Here is a 19832-nt window from a genome sequence, read left to right as displayed (position 1 = left end):
AACTGCAAAATTTCGGTTTCTTTTGAATTGGTTTCTGTATCAGTTGAATATATTTCTGGACACAACTTATTGGAGCTTCTTTGTATTGTTTGAACTGGAACATCATTCCGGGCATCAATGACATTGAAAATTGCAGCTTTTATAGTCTAGCTTTTCCAAAACTCTATCTAATCAAATTTATTTTCTGCTGAAACAAGTTTTTAAATGAACATTTTGTTATAACGATGTTTCATACTCTCAGTCACCCCTTGGTTCATCGGTTGAATGAGAGATACCGTGTTTGCCGACAGAAAGTGGCATGATATTTTTCCATCATTGCTTTTTAAATCACATATGTGTATGGGATGAGTAAGCGCATTGTCCATCAGTAGCATTGCATATTGTGGTAAACCGTTTGAAGCCAAATGTGAACTTATACGTGGTACAAATGTTTTATGAAACTAATCATGAAATATATCTTAGCTCATCCACGTGTTGTTTTGTGAGAAATATTTAACTGGAAAAGTATTTAAATTAATATTTTTAAATGATCTAGGCCTTTTTGGTTTTCCTATAACAACCAAAGGTAATTTATGGCTACTACTGGCATTAGCACATACCATTATAGTGATGCAATCTTTTATTGTTTTTTATAAACAATGGAGGTCTAAAATCAATTTTAGCAAGACTGAAATGTTGTATTCAGGATCAGGACACATTCTAAATATTGAAGGTTTTAAAATCAAAAAAAGTTGATAAATTCAAATATTTAGGATCAATCTTACAAAGTGATCAATAAGAGAATTGCAGATGGCAGAAAGGCTATCGGGATGTTAAATTCTGTTTTATGGAGCAGAAACATTCTAAATAAAACAAAGAAACTTATATTTCAAATGATTGTACAAAGTCTTTTATTGTATGGAGCGGAAACCTGGACATTGAATAGGCGAGGGGAAAACAAATTGCTCTGCACAGAAATGTATTTTTGGAGACACTCAGCAAGAACTTCTAGAAGAGACAGAAAATGGAAGTGAAAATGAATATTATTGATACTATCAAAGAAAAAAATTTAACCTGGTATGGACATGTAAAATGAATGCAAGAAGCCAGATATCCAAATGCTATCCTGAAATGTATACCTCCAGGAAAAAGGAGAAGAGGAAGACCTAGGAGGACATGGATGGATGGAGTATGGGAATGCACGACAGCCTGAGGTTTATCTGACCGAGACAACTTGAACCGCACTTTATGGTGGAAAAAATTTCACTATAAACAGAATTTGCTGAGTTAGCTGCACTTAGCTTCTCACCCTGGTGAGATAACTGTCAAATACCACGGCAAAACTTAAATTTGCCGAACAATCTGATGCTAGCCTTGAATGAAGGATCTCCGCCTGGTTTTTTATTGATTTAAATGGCTCTTCAAATTATTATAGGTCCCGACAATGGAATTCCTTGGCTACATTTTTGAACAAGCCATTGAAACATTGTAGTATCCAGTTGTTTATTTTTAGCAAGCTTCATTGTTTTGTGACTTTTAACATTACCATCAGTGGTTTCCAGTGGTTTTCAATTTTGTCTGCATCATGCTTTATATCATTTACTGTTGTTCTTCCTATTCCATAAACCAATGCTATACTTGTAGCACTTTCACTTTTTCTTAGATGATTGATTATTTCAATTTTTTGTGTTAATCCTAACACTATTCTCTTACATTTCTCTGCAATTTCAATGGGTTTACAAAATAAAAATTATTAATATGCGAAAGAAGAGGTTAAAGTACAACCGTGTACAGTGAGTTGTATACAAAGACTGAATGATACATGGTGCCAATACCACAATGCATTACGGCATAGTGGGGTTAAGTGCCGGTCAACAGAGACTGACAGTAAATAGGGTGATGGACAATCGAAGTTATACTGCATGTAATTATGAATTTTTAGTATTATTACATATTAGGATTGTTTTGAATTAATTCTTTCAAATATAATAAATGTGGTAACATGAAAATGTAGTAAATTTTATTTTGTCAAGCAGCAGAGATGTTAACAGAAGAACAACCTGGCATGTGAGTGTAAAGTACGATTCTGAAAACAGGGGGCAAACATCTATTCAGGAGGGTGCCATACTGGTTGCAGGTGCAGCTCGTAGGGTTTGGGATGAATTGTATACTACAAAGAAACAGGTATGTATATATGTAATTATGATTATACTATAATAGAATAATATGCACGGTGCACCCACACACGCACGCGCACACAGCCAAAAAAATAATAATAATCGGCCATTTCCAAGCAGGTAATTCTATCTCCTTTTATCATATAAATCTCTGCTACTGCAAGGCTCTCTCTCTCAATTAATTTGGCCCTGGAAAGATTGTGCAAGGCTCAAGGGGTAGAATTTTTTCAGCCTGGTCTGTACTTGTTAACAGGAGAGACTGCTTCTACAGGGATGGGATACACTTAAATAGAAAGGGTGCAAGAATATTTGCTGATGCTGTCGAGGCTGTGTTAGGTGGGTCGGAAAAATGCTAGATTTGGGGATACAAGGACTAATAGATTAACAGTAGCCACTGGCAGAGGTGAAAGTGATTCTTGCACTGCTTCTATTGGAATGAGCAGCAGCTTGGAAAATAAGATGCAGGATATTTCAGAGACTGCTGGGAATCATTGGGGTACAAGTAAACACATGGGTTGTGTTAGGGTAGCTAAGAAAAAGAACAGGTGCATGTATACTTGCATGTACACCAATGCTAGGAGTTTAGTAAATAAATTTGATGAATTTGAGGTATTGCTCAAAACATCAAAGGCAGATATTGTTGGGATTTCAGAGACGTAGTGTCACACAGATACAAGGAATGGAGAACTGGAATTTGGGGAGTACAATATCTACAGATAGGAAGGGAAGAGGGGTTATGCTATTAGATAAGAAATACATAAAATCCAAGGAAGTGAAGCCAGTCGACATTGCTGGACAGTGCAGTGTCGAGTCAGCTTGGTGTGACATAAGCATTGGGAGATCAAAATTGAGAGTAGGAGTGTGCTATAGGCCTAATGACTCTGATGAGTATAATAAGAAACTGTACAGGGAAATAGAGTGGGCCAGTAAATCAGAGAGTCTTATAATGGGGGATTTTAATTTCCCAGATATTGACTGGAATTTGGGGGCTGGTCACTCACACACTAGCAAGACTTTGTGGATTTATTGGATGATTGTTTTCTACATCAGCATGTTTGGGAGGCAACTAGAGGGAGTAATACTCTTGATTTGATTATCAGTAGTGATTCTTCATGCATTAAGAATCTGCAGATAAAGGAACCACTAGGTGGCAGTGATCACAGTGTGCTCAAGTGAGATTTACTCAAAGAGGTAACTACCATTAGGAGTAAAGGGAAGGGTTATTGCTTTCGTAAAGGTGACTACGATGAACTGAGACAGTATTTAAATTCTATACAGTGGGACCACATGATGATGTTACCAACAGCAAATTCAAAATGGGAAGCATTCAAAGAACTTATCTTGGAAGCTACTAGGCTTCACATACCAACTAAGAAATATTGTTCAAGGTTTAGGACTAAATGGATGTCAGATGAACTAATGAGACATATGTCAGAGAAGAAAAATGCATGGGATAAATACAAATTAACATGTGACACAGAAGCCTATGATAGATACAAGTTGATCTGTAACCAAGTTACAAAGGAGGTTAGGCAGGCGAAGGCAGATTACGAGAAATCTTTGGCAAGGGATGCAAAGAAAAACAGCCATGAGTTCTTTACTTATGTAAACTCTAGAAGGAAGGGGATGAATCAGATTGGTCCACTTGATATCGATGGGTCAACTGTTGATGATCCTGTTCAGGTAGCTAACAAACTAAATGAATATTTTGCATCGACATTCACACATGAGGAGTTATTCAGCGAGGGGAATGCCAGAGGTGTATTCAACTCTGGCAGTAAGCTAGAGAACCTTGTAATAACTGAGAGTAAAGTGGAGGAGAAATTGTTGAAGATAAACACAAGAAAGGCACCTGGGGGTGGATGGGATCTATCCAGTTATATTAAAGGAAGTAAGCAAACCCTTAGCCATAATTATGAGAGCTTCCTTGGACTCAGGGGAGGTACCCATGGACTGGAGATGTGCAAATGTGACCCCAATTCACAAAGGAGGATCAAAGGCTGACACAAGTAATTATAGACCTGTGAGTTTAACTTCTGTTCCCGGAAAATTAATGGAGGCACTGGTTAAAGAAGCACTGCAGGATCATCTAGACAAGGCTTCAGTTATAGCTCGGACACAGCATGGTTTTGTTAAGGGAAAGTCTTGCCTGACCAATTTGATTGGATACTATGATGCAGTCACAAAAGAACTGGATGCAGGGAATAACTTTGATATTATATACTTGGATCTTAGAAAGGCTTTTGATACTGTTGCACATGGAAGACTGCTGCACAAATTGGAGCAGTGTGGCATTTGAGGCAAATTGCTGCTATGGATAAAGGGGTGGTTGAGTGGGAGAAGACAGACAGTGGTAATCAATGGACACTGCTCATCATGGACTAATGTTATTGGTGGAGTCCCTCAGGGTTCTGTATTGAGTCCATTATTGTTTTCTGCATTTATAAATGATATTGATGATGGTATATCAAGCTTAATGTCCAAGTTTGCAGACGATACGAAGGTTGGCAGGGTTGTCAAGGACACTACTGACACTATGCTGCTGAAACAGGATCTGAAAAGGTTGAGCAGATGGGCTGAGAGGTGGCAAATGAAGTTTAACATTGACAAATGTAAAGTACTACATATGGGAAACAGCAACCCCAGAGCAACGTATCAACTCTGTGGTACTACACTGACAGTGGTAGAGAATGAAAGGGACCTAGGGGTGGTTGTGCAGGCAGATATGAAGTTCTCTGAGCAGTGCAGACGGGCTGCAAGAGTAGCTCATAGTGTATTGTCAAATATATATAGGAATTTTTCTAACAGGGATAAGGAGGTGATTATTCCCTTGTATAAGGCAATGGTCAGGCCACATCTAGAGTACTGTATACAGGCCTGGAGGCCTCATTTCAAGAAGGATGTAGAGCTGCCTGAATGAGTACAGAGAAGGGCAACAAGATTAGTGAATGGAACAAAGGGATGCTCTTACGAAGAAAGGCTTAAGTTTTGCAAATTACAGTGTTTGGAGACTAGGCACCAGTGAGGTGATCTGATAGTGGTGTATAAAGCCTTGAATGGTTTGGCATGCTCAATGCTGATGGGATTCTTCCTCTTGCTCAGAATAATCACCTGAGAGGACATAAATTCAAATTGAGGAAAGACAGATGTAGGATAGATGTGCGGAATTTTGCCTTTAGCCAGCGGGTGGTTGGTTGGTGGAACAGACTTCCATCCCTTGTCATGGAAGTTGATAGCCTAAATAAGTTTAAGGCTCAGCTGGACAGGTATTTCGAACAAACAGAGGGGTGAAGTGGTTATTTTTTATTTATTTATTTATTATTATTTTTTTTTTTGGCTGATGCTGCATAAGCTTGCTTTCTTTCATCAAATGCCTCTACTAATGCTAATGCTAATTTATTATTCCAAAGTATGTCTATTTTAATTTCCCATATAAAACCAAAAACTGCATCAATTTATATAATTTTGTTAAACTTTAACATTGTACACGATATAAAATTTAATAAATGAATTCTAAGTTGTAACCACATAGTAATAATGTTATAAGTCATTCATTATAACAAATTTCAGTAACTGAATAAAGCATCAGCAATGCATGTTCCTTTTATATTAGAAGTTCCCTGTATTTATTCCCATTAGTTCAGAGAAGTTCTTATTGACATCTCAGTCTTGACATGAACTCAGTGACTATTGCTCGTACTGTCTATCATTGTAAAAACAATTCCCCCCCTCCCTAGAAATAACAGAGAAAATAGATTGGTTTGTCTGTTCCTGTGCCACCATGTTTGTTATGATTGGAGGTGATGCTGCTATAAATTAACTGGTTGTTGCTCAGCTCAAAAGTTATCTTAAAACATGCATTCCTCCATGTCTTTTATGTAACGATCATGATAACGATCTGTGGTTGGTAGTAATTTTAGTCTCTTCCAGTAGCCTTTAATGTAGTTAACGTATTGTAGCATAATCCGTTCTGTAGCATAATCCAAAATGTTAGATGTATGATTCGCAGCTTGGGGGATATGATTATTTTATTTTGTTGTATAGTTCACCATTTTTTAGTTCCTGTTTATACTCTGGCATGACAACCAAGTCAGTAGAGTTTACAATAAATTGTCAATACAAATATTTATCGTATTTAGTAGTCACGGGCTTGAACCCCGGTCCACTCAAGGAACATGTGTTGTGCACTCTCGCTCCTGACCACTGGGCTACATGCACACTGTGCTTGAATCATCAGTAATTACTTTAACCAAACAGGAGGAAGGTAGTTAAAAATATCTCTTAGGATTATGTCACTGAGAATTTTAATTAGTGCCCCATATGGTCTTTAATTTCAGTCTTCATCATTGATTATTTTTATTTGGAGAAAAAGTGCTGCAATAGAATCCATTTTTGAATGCAAATTATATCATGTGCCTACTTATGTATAATTGTCCCATAGAATTGATCCATTTCTTCTGCCTAACATATATAAATAGACTCTCCTACCTATGCAAATGAACACACCATTACCCAAGTGGACCTCTTGAATGATAGAGATGACCATACAAATGTTTTCACCTTCCTTAAAGCTATTAATCTATATCACATCTGCTAAAGAATTAAATACAATGAATAGACTAATCAAATGAAGTATCAACCAGGCTAAAAGGAACAGCTCAAACCCAAATTGAGTCAAATTCAAAGTCTTTGAAATACAACATATCATATGAACTGGGATATTATGATTCGCATAGTCCATGTGCCAATAAACCCCAACACAACCAACCAACCAGTTTCTCCTACTCTGCATTACTGTCCATTTCAAGTTAAATGAAAGATGACTAAATTGAAAGATGCCAAAATGCCAGGTGCTGTCTTACTCAAATTTGATGTAGTCAAGAAATTCATTGAAAGCTACCCTACCACCCTTTTGGGCCTTCTCAACAAGTGCCTTACTGAAGATGCCAACCCTCTGCCTTTTGTTTCTCAGGGAACAACAAGTACACAGTAAACACAGTTAATACTGTGTTTACTGTGTACTTGTTCAAACTTAACAAGGACTAGCTGAATGGGATAGCCCATGTATACAATCAGGAAATCTATTTGCAGAACGTTACAAATTCACCCCACTTGATCAGCATACATATAGTTTTCAAAAACATTCAAGTCAGCCTACAAAAAATCGCTGACTTAGTTGCTTGGTCCCTATTTGACCGACAAACTTGTGGTTTTTGGCAAACAGCAATGCACGAGCAAACAGCAATGTTTCAACTTACTATGAATAGATCCTTGATTATTCATATTCCTCATTAATCCTGATACCCACTAAAACAAGATGAGCAACACTGAAGTTGAATTGATTGATAAGGAATGAGCAGATTACTCAATCCACTCAAGGAGTGAGGCCCCAGCTACTGGGGAAGGTACAAATAAACCTACAAAGACCAAGAAGAAAGAGAGGCATAGGAGAAGGTCTGCTACTGACTCTTTTACAACCAAGGAAATCCATGAAGAGGCTGCCAATGAATCATCCAGTGACTCCGAGCATGAAGAACAAAAGAGTCAGGAACCCCCTATTACCCAAGTTCCTCCATTGACTCCAGTGGAACAGATTATTGCCATTAGAGGAACACTAAAAAAATACATGGCTAAGCAATCAAGAAGAATTGCTGCTGCGATAAGAACTGATGTGATAGAAATATTCAGTAAAATGGAGACAGTGGTTCTGAACCTACACATTGATCACGAGAGATTTCAAGCAAATGAAGTTCTCACACGGGGAGGGGGAACAAATGCAACAACACCCTCACTCCTTTGCAGAGGCATTGAGGAATGCTGCACAATATGCACCCAACCAACTAGGCAAAGTATAAAACCCAAAAGGTGGTAAGAAAGCCTCATTCACATGTTATTTTGTTACAATGGAAGACACACAATTAGATACCAATGAAGTGATCTAGAAAGCACTCATGAAAAATTTAAAGGAGCAAATGAAAACTGTAAAAATAAAGAATATCAGAAAGACCAGGCATCCATGATTCTTAATAGAAACAGACACTAGGGAGGAGGCGAAAACCATCCTGAATAATACCAACGTGACAAATTTTGGCTTAAGGGCGAAAGCCTCAAAGAAAAAAAGTTCTTCAATTGTGCTCTTTCATTGGTACCAGAGTGTAACACCAGAGGAGCTCAAAGCCAAGATCTTTAATAAAAGTCTGGAAGTATTTATACCTGCAAGATGAGACTGGTGTGGATGATACTAAACCCAAATACAAAACAAAGACCAAGTCACCTACAAGCATAAACTGGTTAATTCTGGGAGCTCAAAAGAGAATATTCATTGGCTGGGGCAGCCATAGATTCATATGGCTGCCCCAGCCAATGAATACTTGCATTCAGTGTGAATACCCCCTCTCATACTTGCATTCAGTGTGAATACCCCCTCTCATACTTGCATTCAGTGTGAATACCCCCCCCCCCCGGCGCCTCTAGCCAGGTGAGCAGGAGAAGCAGTGCATAGCACACGCTTCTTGATTAGACCAGGGTTCGAGCCCGTGACCACCAAATAAGGAGGATGTGGAAAGGTCAGGGAATGACCACCGCATATCCCTGGAGCAATATGGCCTTAGTTGCTAATGCTCCTAAAAACCAAACAACAACAACAACAGTGTGAATCCACCTGTGGCCACTACTTTTTGTGTTAAAATTTAAAAAAAAAAACATTTTTTTTATTGCACTTCAATAGCACACTTCTTTGTATTAAGTAACTTGTGACAAAAAGGTTGCTAAATAGTTAGTTAATAATACTATATAGGTCATTTATAAATTTTTCGATAAGAAGTATTTTTTAACAATTTTCAAAGCTAGAATTGTCCCGTCAAGGAGGTATTCAGAGAGCTAGTGTTGAGGCAATGGTAGTAGAGAGGCACCTGCACAGTGCATTGCCAGGCCCCTCACCTGCCAGTTGCTTCTCCCCCAAGATTTTAATTGCTTCTCCAGGAAAAAATCTGAGTTGCTTCTCCCCCAAGACTTTAATTGCTTCTCTAGGAAAAAATCTGAGTTGCTTCTCCCGCCCTTGTCATTCACAACAACTGAAAAGACTCAAATAGACAACATTTTCATTAGTTCCTCAGTTTTAGGCCAAGGTACTAGAAACTTTTTTTCAGTTACCATAAAGCTCTCTATTTGAGATACTACACTAACGACGATTCATGACTTAGGACCCTTCATCCTAAGTGCCGGCGCTTAGTAGTTGACCAATTTATTATAAATGCCCTTTAATGAGGCGAGTGTTGGGTAAAATTTATTCAAAATAATGAATTACAAGTATAAAATGCTTATTTTATTTGTGAATAATAAAAATAATTTTGTTATTCACAAGTAAACTTATTCTGTTAAGAATAATAAGTGAAATTATTCACTTATTCAAATAAATTTCCTATTCGTAACTTAAGAATACAGTTTTATTCAAAATAATTGTTTATTGGGAATGACAATTATAAATTAAAAGGAAACAACTGAGTTAAAGTGCACAGTGCATTATAAAATCGTAATAATTTTTGATTTATAATAATAATTAAAAAAAGAGAGCAAAAATCAGCAATTGTGCACAAACAGCCTGAGCCCATCTTCAGTTTCTCTTCTCCCTCCAATTTCTCTTTTCCTGAAACTCATGCCTATCCGTGCTCTTGCTCAAAATCCATTTCCAGAGTAGCTAAGCCCCCCCTCCCCCAGTGTTCATGCCCCCAATGCCTCTGCCTACCCAGTTCTCTTTTTAGTCCATGATATGTATATTCATTAAAATACTTACAGTTATGTTTCAACCAGTGCTATATAGTAACCTCTATTTATACCTAAATAAAATAAATGTGTTATTACAGAATGTTGGACTCTAGAATGTAAACTAATATCTAAATAATAATGCGATCAGAATAAAATAACCACATGCTTTCAGAGTGAACAAGAATGCTGCACTCCAAAATCAAAACTAGAATCATAACAAGATTTGTTGTTGTGTGGATGGCTATTGTCATTCAGTTCAATTTGTGTATTTAGACTGCTGACCCACAGTTGATCTCAAATCATACTGAATCTATTATTTAGGTTTAGATAGGAAGGTACTGTGAATTTTATCGCTGCAGATGCAAGTACCAGTCATCATTTTTTAAATATGATGGTGGATTATTGTCCTCCATTTGATCAAAGAAGGATTAAAATGCTGTTGTGATTAGTTTTGTACTTATTTGGCTATTCTTCAGGCAGCTAGTCTCTGTTAGCAGCCATCATATCAAATGGTGAATAAATGTATTGGATCAAAATTACCAGCCTTGTAGTGTGTGGAAACAAAATTCTGATATAAAATGTAATATCTATTTCATATATAATGTAAGTCTTATTACTAGGTTGCGTTGGCTTTGATAAACTGAAGTTTATCAAAGAATCAAGGTACCATTTCAATGCAGGTTTTGAAGTTGTTTTTGAGAAAAGAATGCTACTTTGTGTTATGTTTTTTATCTTTACAGCCTTGGATGCTTTTGCCTCTCCAGTGTCAGAGCTGGGGTTTATGCTTGCTTTCAAATAAAGCAAGAGTAACATTAGGAATAACATAGATCCATAAACATGATGTAGAGAGCAAATAACATCATGAAGGAGCAAATCCATTACAGTATTTGTTAAAAACTCAAAGGTGCTATTCAGGTCATGTCAGTGCTGTTTACTGCACCTCAAATAACCAGTTGCTGCATTTAGCACCTTGTGTTGAATGGTGAATAAGTGTATTGATTCACCAAGTTGCTAATTGAGGTTACCTTGCCAGTGAGGGAACTCTGAAACTAAAAATGCCTTTGCATTTTTAATGAATAATGTATTCACCTCCTTTATATTATTTGATGAAAAATGTTATTAGTAAATTTGGTCAACTCAAGTCTAACTAAGTTGTTTCTAAGGTGAGTATAACCTCAAGCACCACCACTCACTGACAATGGAATATCAGTACAGTAGTCTAACCAGACAGTAATGACAGAAAAAAATAAAGCAAAGCAAAGTAGCATTTGCTTCTCAAGATATTTCAGTACCTGCATTAAAATATATCCCGTTGGTTTACTAATTTGCTGAATTACACTAACCCAACCCGGTAATAATATTGCATAATATAAAAATGAATGTTATATTTTCAATTTGAAATTTTTTTCTACTATCTGATAACTTAAATTTATTCCATTTTGCAAAAGTTAACTAAATGAGACTACTTGGAGATTTCCAGGACTGCTGGGAATCATAGTGGAACAAGTAAATACATGGGCTGTGTTAGGGTAACTAAGAGCAGGAACAGGTGCATATACACCAATGGTAGGAGTAGAGTTAATAAATTTTATAAGCTTGAAGTGCTAGTCAAGACATCAAAGCCAGATATTGTTGGGATATATGAGACGTGCTGTCACACAGATATAAGCAGTGCAGAATTGGAATTTGTGGAGTACAATGTGTACAGGAAGGATACATAGGATAGGAAGGGAGGAGGGGTTATGGGACAATGCAATGTTAAGTCTGTTTGGTGTGACAAAAGAACTGGCAAAGGAAAAATGAGAGTAGGTGGTTTTTTTTTTTTTTTTTTTTTGTGGTAGTTGTTGGCGCATAGGCTTCTGTGTCCATAATGCACCTCCCAAGGTTTTTGCAGTACTTTGATCCAAGCCCGAGGCGGGAATCGAACCCGCGACCTTTGGGTTGCCAGGCAGGCACTTTACCCACCCGGCTAGCCCGGTCGGCTGAGAGTAGGTGTGTGTTATAGGCCTGATGAGTATAATGAGCAATTGTGCAGCAAAATAGAGTGAACCAGTAAATCAGAATGTCTTATAATGGGGATTTTCACTTTCCAGATATTGACTGGAACTTGTGGGTTGGTTATTTGCACACAAGCAAGACTTTTGCAGATTTATTGGATGACTGTTTTTTACAGCAACATGTTCGAGAGGCAACCAGAGGGAGTAATACTCTTGATCTGATTATCAGCAGTGATTATTCATGCATTAAGAATTTGCAGATAAAGGAACCACTAGGTGACAGTGATCACAATGTACTGATGTGGGAATTACTTAAAGATGTAAATACCATCAAGACTAAAGGGAAGGGCTTTTGCTTTTGTAAAGGTGACTACAAGCAGGTGACTACTCTCAGACAGTTTTTAAATTCTGTACAGTGGGATCAACTGATGATGTTACCAACATTGAATTCTAAATGGGAAGCCTTCAGGGACTTAATTTTGGAGGCTACTAGGCTTTTCATTCCAACTAAGAAATATGGTTCATGGTTTAGGCATAAATGGATGTTAGATGAATTAATGAGGCTCGTGCCAGAGAAGAAAAATGTATGTGATGCATATAAAGTACCAGGTGATACTGAAGCCTATGGCAGATATAAACTAGTGTAATCAAGTCACAAAGGAGGTAAGGCAGGTGAAGGAAGATTATGAGAAAACTTTGGCAAAGGATGCAAAGAAAAACAGCAAAGAGTTCTTTACTTTAACTCTAGAAGGAAAGGGATGAATCAGATTGGACAACTTAACATAGATGGGTTGACTATTGATGATCATGCTCCACTAGCTGATAAACTGAATGAGTATTTTGCATCTACATTCACACATGAGGAGTTATTCAATGAGTTGAGTGCCAGAAGGTTATCAAACTCTAACATGGAGCTAAGTGATTTTGTAATAACTGAGAGAAAAGTGGAGGAGAATTGTTGAAGTTAAACATAAAAAAGGCACGGGTGGATAGGATCTATCCAGTTATATTAAAGGAGGCAGAAAAGGAAGTAAGCAAACCCTTAGCCATAATTATGAGAGCTTCCATGAACTCAGGGGAGGTCCCCATGGACTGGAGGTGTGCAAATGTATATCACCAATTCAAAAAGGGATTTCAAAAGGTGACACAAGTAACTATAGACCTGTTAGTTTAACTTGTGTTCCAGGAAAAATAATGGAATCACTGGTTAAAGAAGCATTGCACGATCATCTAGATAAGACTGCAGTAATAGTTATGACACAGCATAGGTTTGTTAAAGGGAGGTCTTGTCTGACCAATTTGATTGGATACTATGATGTGGTTACAAGGGAACTGAATGTCAAAAATAATTTTGAATTAATATACTTGGTTTCAGGAAAGCTTTTGATATTGTTGCACATGGAAGACTGCTGAACAAATTGGAAAGGTATGGCATTAAGGGTAAATTTCTACATTGGATAAAGGGATGGTTGTTTGGGAGACAACAGACAGTGGTAATCAATCGACACTACTCTTTGTGGACAAATGTTATTTGTGGAGTTCCCTTGGGTTCAGTGTTGGGCCTATTGTTGTTTTGTATATTTATCAATGATATTGTGAAGGTTTATCAGGTTTAATGTCCAAGTTTGCAGATGATACAAAGGTTGGCAGGGTTGTTAATGACAGTAAAGACAGTATGCTACTCCAACTGGATCTAGATAAATTAGACAAATGGGCTGAGAAGTGGTAGCTGAAGTTTAATATTGACTAATGCAAAGTACTGCATATGGATAGCAATAACCCATATTCAGTACTTTGCATATGGGTTATTGCTACCTATGTGCAGTACATATTCAGAAGTGAAACATACCAACTGTGTGGTACTACACTCAGGAAAGTGGAAAGTGAAAAAGACCAGGGGGAAATTGTGCAGTCAAATATGAAGTTAACTGAGCAATGCAAATGGGCCGCCAGGGCAGGTCATGGAGTCTTGTTAATGATATATAGGAATTTTGCTAGCAGGGACATGGAGGTGATTATCCGTTATGCAAGGCAATGGTCAGGCCACATCTAGAGTACTGTATACAGGTCCGGAGGCCTCATTTTAGGAAGGATGTTGAGTCGCTAGAACGAGTACAAAGAAGGGTAACAAGATTGCTGAGGGGAACAAAGGGGTGCTCTTAAGAAGAAGAAAGACTTAAGTCCTGCAAATTGCAACGCCTGGAAAGTATGGGTAGCAATACCCATACTCTCCTGGCATTGCACGGGTAGCAATACCTTGGAGAGTAGGCATCTGTGAGGTGCCAACTCTCCAAGTTGATCTGATCTGTTTGAAGTGTATAAGGCCTTGAATCGGTTGAGATGGCTGAATGCTGATGGGATTCTTCCTCTTGCTCAGATTAAGAACCTGAAGAGGCACAGTTTCAAATTGAGGAAAGACACTTGTAAAATAGATGTTTGGAAATTTGCATTTAGCCAGCAGGCAGTTGATTGGTGACTAAACTTCCATCTTTAATGGTGAAAGCTGATAGCCTAAATAAATTTATGGCTGAGCTGGACAGGCATTTGGAATGAATGGAGGGGTGAAATGGGAGGTTTTTTTTTTTTTTTTTATGCTGCTTCTATTGGAATGGGCAGAAGCCTGAAAAACAAGATGCAGGATATTTCGAGAGACTGCTGGAAGTCATTGCGGTACAAGTAAACACATGGGTTGTGTTAGGGTAGCTAAGAATAAAAACAGGTGATGTATACTTGCATGTACACCAATGCTAGGAGTTTAGTAAATAAATTTGATGAATTTGAGGTATTGCTCAAAACATCAAAGGCGGATATTGTTGGGATATCAGAGACATGGTGTCACACAGATATAAGGAATGCAGAACTGGAATTTGGGGAGTACAACGTCTACAGAAAGGATAGACAGGATAGGAAGGGAGGAGGGGTTATGCTATTAGTTAAAAAACACATAAAATCCAAGGAAGTGAAGCCAGTCGACATCGCGGGACAGTGCAGTGTTGAGTCAGTTTGGTGTGACATAAGCATATGAAAATCAAAATTCAGAGTAGGAGTGTGCTATAGGCCTAATGACTCTGATGAGTATAATAAGATACTGTACAGGGAAATAGAATGCGCCAGTAAATCAGAGAGTCTTATAATGGGGGATTTTAATTTCCCAGATATTGACTGGAATTTGTGGGTTGCTCACTCACACACTAGCAAGGCTTTTGTGGATTTATTGGATGATTGTTTTCTACACCAGCATGTTTGGGAGGCAACTAGAGGGATTAATACTCTTGATCTGATTATCAGTAGTGATTCTTCATGCATTAAGAATCTGCAGATAAAGGAACCACTAGGTGGCAGTGATCACAGTGTGCTGAAGTGGGATTTACTCAAGGAGGTAACTACCATCAGAGGTAAAGGGAAGGGTTTTTGCTTTCGTAAAGGCGACTATGATGGTGAGACAGTATTTAAATTCTATACAGTGGGACCAACTGATAATGTTACCAACAGCAAATTCAAAATGGGAAGCATTCAAGGAACTAATCTTGGAAGCTACCAGGCTTTACATACCAACCAAGAAATATTGTTCAAGGTTCAGGCCTAAATGGTTGTCAGATGAACTAATGAGACATATGGCAGAGAAGAAAAATGCATGGGATACATACAAATTAATGGGTGACATGGAAGCCTATGATAGATATAAGTTGGTCTGTAACCAAGTCACAAAGGAGATTAGACAGGCAAAGGCAGATTATGAGAAATCCTTGGCAAAGGATGCAAAGAAAAACAGAAAAGAGTTATTTACCTATTTAAACTCAAGAAGGAAAGGGATGATTGAATCAGATTGGTCCACTGGATGTTGATGGTTCAACAGTTGAGGATCCTGCTCAGGTGGCTAACAATCTAAACGAGTATTTTGCATCTACATTCACACGTGAGGAGTTATTCAGGAAGGGGAATGTCGTAGGTGAAGTAAACATTGGCAGTGAGCTAGATGATTTTCTAGCCGAGTGGGTAAAGTACCTGCCCGGTAACCCAAAGGTCGCGGGTTCGATTCCCGCCTCGGGCTTGGATCAAAGTACAGCAAAAACCTTGGGAGGTGCAATATGGCCACAGAAGCCGATGCGCCAACAACTACCAAATCAAAAAAAAAAAAAAAAAAAAAAGATGATTTTCTAATAACTGAGAGGAAAGTGGAGGAGAAATTGTTGAGGATAAACATAAAAAAGGCACCCGGGGTGGATGGGATCTGTCCAGTTATATTAAAGGAGGCAGCCAAGGAAGTAAGCAAACCCCTACCCATAATTATGAGAGCTTCTTTGGACTCAGGGGAGGTACCCATAGACTGGATATGTGCAAATGTAACCCCAATTCACAAAGGAGGATCAAAGGCTGACACAAGTAATTATAGACCTGTTAGTTTAACTTCGGTTCCAGGAAAATTAATGGAGGCACTGGTTAAAGAAGCACTGCAGGATCATCTGGACAAGAATTCAGTTATAGCTCAGACACAGCATGGTTTTGTTAAGGGCAGGTCTTGTCTGACCAATTCGATTGGATACTATGATGTAGTCACCAAAGAACTGGATGCAGGGAATAACTTTGATATTATATATTTGGGTCTTAGAAAGGCTTTTGATACTGTTATGCATGGAAGATTGCTGCACAAATTGGAGCAGTGTGGCATTGGAGGTAAATTGCTGCTATGGATAAAGGGATGGTTGAGTGGCAGAAAACAGAGAGTGGTAATCAATGGACACTGCTCAACGTGGACTAATGTTATTAGTGGAGTTCCTCAGGGTTCAGTGTTGGGTCCATTGTTTTGTTTTCTATATTTATAAATGATATTGATGATGGTATATCAAGCTTAATGTCCAAGTTTGCAGACGATACAAAGGTTTGGCAGGGTTGTTAAGGACACTACTGATGCTATGTTGCTGCAACAGGATCTGGAAAGGTTGAACAGAGGGGCTGAGAGGTGGCAAATGAAGTTTAACATTGACAAAAGTAAAGTACTACATAATGGAAACAGTAACCCCAGATCAACGTATCAACTCTGTGTTACTACGCTGACAGTGGTAGAGAATGAAAAGGACCTGGGGTAATTGTGCAGGCAGATATGAAGTTCTCTAAGCAGTGCAGACGAGCTGCAAGAGTAGCTCATGGTGTTTTGTGAATGATATACAGGAATTTTTCTAGCAGGGATAGGGATGTGATTATTCCCTTGTATACAGGTCTGGAGGCCTCATTTCAGGAAGGATGTAGAGCTGCTGGAACGAGTACGGAGAAGGGCAACAAGATTAGTGAATGGAACAAAGGGTTGCTCTTATGAAGAAAGGTTTAAGTTTTGCAAATTACCGAGTCTGGAGACTAGGCATCGGCGAGGTGATCTGATAGAGGTGTATAAGGCTTTGAATGGCTTGAGCATGCTCAATGCCAATGGGATTCTTCGTCTTGCTCAGAATAATCACCTGAGTGGGCATAAATTCAAATTGAGGAAGGACGGATGTCAGATAGATGTGTGGAAATTTGCCTTTAGCCAGCGGGCAGTTGGTTTATGGAATAGACTTCCATCACTTGTTGAAGTTGATAGCCTAAACAAATTTAAGGCTCAGCTGGACAGGTATTTCGAACGAACAGAGGGGTGAAATGGGAGTAGTGGTTGTGTTTTTTTTTTTTTTTTGGCTGATGCTGAATAAGCTTGCTTTCTTGCATCATATGCCTCTACTAATGCTAATAAGCTTGTTTTCTTGCATCGTATGCCTCTACTAATGCTAATGCTGCTTATCTGATTAGGAGCCAAACAGCTCTGAAACTGGTCACATTGGTGTCTTCAGATTTTTAGTGAACAATGGATTCCACTTCTTGGTGATGCTGTTTGATTAAAAATAATCAACCAGCATCACCAAGCTTTAGTTTGTCTTGTGGATAGCATAGTCATTTCTATAGTGAATATATGTCAAAACACAGATCACTGGAGTGACAACAGTACCTCCAGACAATAAAGACAAAAACTGAACACATAGTTGCATTCTTTTCTTAAAGAATTTTAATTTCTACATTGAAGTAGTACTCTGTCTTTCTAATCCCTGGCAGGTTAAAAGCTTTTTGTAGAAGTAGTAGAGGCTTGTGATGCAAGAAAGCAAGCTTATGTATCATCAGCCAAAAAAAAATAAAAAACTTCATGCATCCAATCCCTTTAAACCTTTGTCCAGTTCCTTGTTGAATTTATTTAGCTATCAACTTCCACAACGACAGATGGAAGTTTCTTCCAGCAATCAACTACTCATTGGCCAAAGGAAAATTTCCGCACATCTATTCTATAACTGTCTTTCTCAATTTGAATTTATGCGCTCTCAGGTTCGTAATCTGAGCAAGAGGAAGAATCCCATCAGAATTGGGTCTGCTCAACCCGTTCAAGCCCTTATACACCTCGATAAGATCACCTTGCAGGTGCCTAGTCTTCAGATGCTGCAACTTGGAGAACTTAAGACTCTTTTGGTAAAAGTACCCCTTTGTTCCTATCATCAATCTTGTCCTTCTCTGTACTCGATCAAGCAACTCTACATCCTTCCTAAAATGAGGCCTCCAGACCTGTGCACAATACTGAAGATGTGGCCTGACCATTGCCTTATACAAAGAGATAATCATCTCCTTTTGCCTACTAGAAAAATTCCTGTATATCATTGACAATATCCCAGGCCCTGCTCTGGCAGCCTGTCTGCACTTCTCAAAAAACTTCATATCTGGCTGCACAATTACTCCCAGGTCTTTTTCATTTTCTACCAACCTAAGTTTTGTACCACACAATTGGTATGTTTTGCTGGGGTTTCTTCTACCCATATGCAGTACTTTGCATTTGTCAATGTTAAACTCTCGTTGCCACTTCTCAGCTTATCTGCTGAACTTTTCGATATCCCGTTGCAGTAATGTACTATCATTAACAACCCTATCAATCTTTGTATCATATACAAACTTGGACATTAAGCCTAATATACCTTCATCAATATCATTGATAAATACAGTAAACAACAATGGGCCCAATACGAACTCTTGGGGGACACCACTAATAACATTAGTCCATGAAGAGCAGCGTCCATTGATTGCCACTCTCTGTCTTTTCCCATTCAACCATCCCTTTATCCATAGCAGCAACTTGCCCTTAATGCTATACTGCTCCCATTTGTACAGCAGTCTTCCATGGGAAACAGTATCAAAAGCTGTCCTGAAATCCAAGTATATGATATCAAAATTATTTTTTTTGTGTCCTGTTCCTTTGTGACCACATCATAGTATCCAATCAGATTTATCAGACAAGACTTACCTTTAACAAACCAATGCTGTGTCTGAATTATTACTGCATCCTTGTCTAAATGATCCTGCACTGCTTCTTTATCCAGCAACTCCATTATTTTTCCAGGAACAGAAGTTAAACTAACAGGTCTGTTTTCTTCAAGGCCTTATACTGTATATATATTTGCATATCTACAGTACATAGGGACCACCCCTTAATCCAAGGATGCTCTCATAATTATGGCTCAGGGTTTACTTACTTACTTCCTTTGCTGCCTATTTTAATGTAACTGGATAGATTCCATCCACCTAAAATGCCTTCCTTATGTTTAACTTCAACAATTTCTATCATTTGATAAACTTCTGCACTTTAATTCCCCACAGTATTCCTCATGTGTGAATGTATATGTGCAAAGTACTCATTCAGTTTGTTACTAAGCTGAGCCAGATCATCAACGGTCGAACCATTGATTTCAAGTGGACCAATCTGATTCATCCTATTCCTTCTAGAGGTTACATAAATACAGAGGTCTTTGCTGTTTTTCTTTTCCAAAGATTTCTAGTAATCTGCCTCTGCTTGCCTAACCTGATTACGTGTGTCTTGATTATGGACTTACTTATATCTACCATGGTGCCTCTG

At 38.3% G+C, this 19832-nt stretch overlaps 1 protein-coding gene across 3 annotated transcripts in view; it reads left to right on the top strand.

Annotated features, from left to right (window-relative positions):
- The window catches only part of bchs (WD repeat and FYVE domain containing 3 bchs), a 1877108-nt gene that overhangs the window by 1036800 nt on the left and 820476 nt on the right, over positions 1 to 19832 (top strand). For 2 of the 3 annotated variants that reach the window (XM_090389621.1, XM_090389619.1), the window contains exon 42: positions 2013 to 2163. In XM_090389621.1, the coding sequence (XP_090245747.1) occupies positions 2013 to 2163 (151 nt within the window). The remainder of the gene's footprint in view (positions 1 to 2012; positions 2164 to 19832) is intronic. The other variant, XM_090389620.1, reaches the window with a different exon arrangement.

This window comes from Mastigoproctus giganteus, chromosome 2 (assembly GCF_048544385.1).
Source record: "Mastigoproctus giganteus isolate SK-2022 chromosome 2, ASM4854438v1, whole genome shotgun sequence".
Lineage (NCBI taxonomy): Eukaryota > Metazoa > Arthropoda > Arachnida > Uropygi > Thelyphonidae > Mastigoproctus > Mastigoproctus giganteus.
Note: the sequence above shows the minus strand (reverse complement) of the source record. Positions and strands in the feature narration are given on the sequence as shown.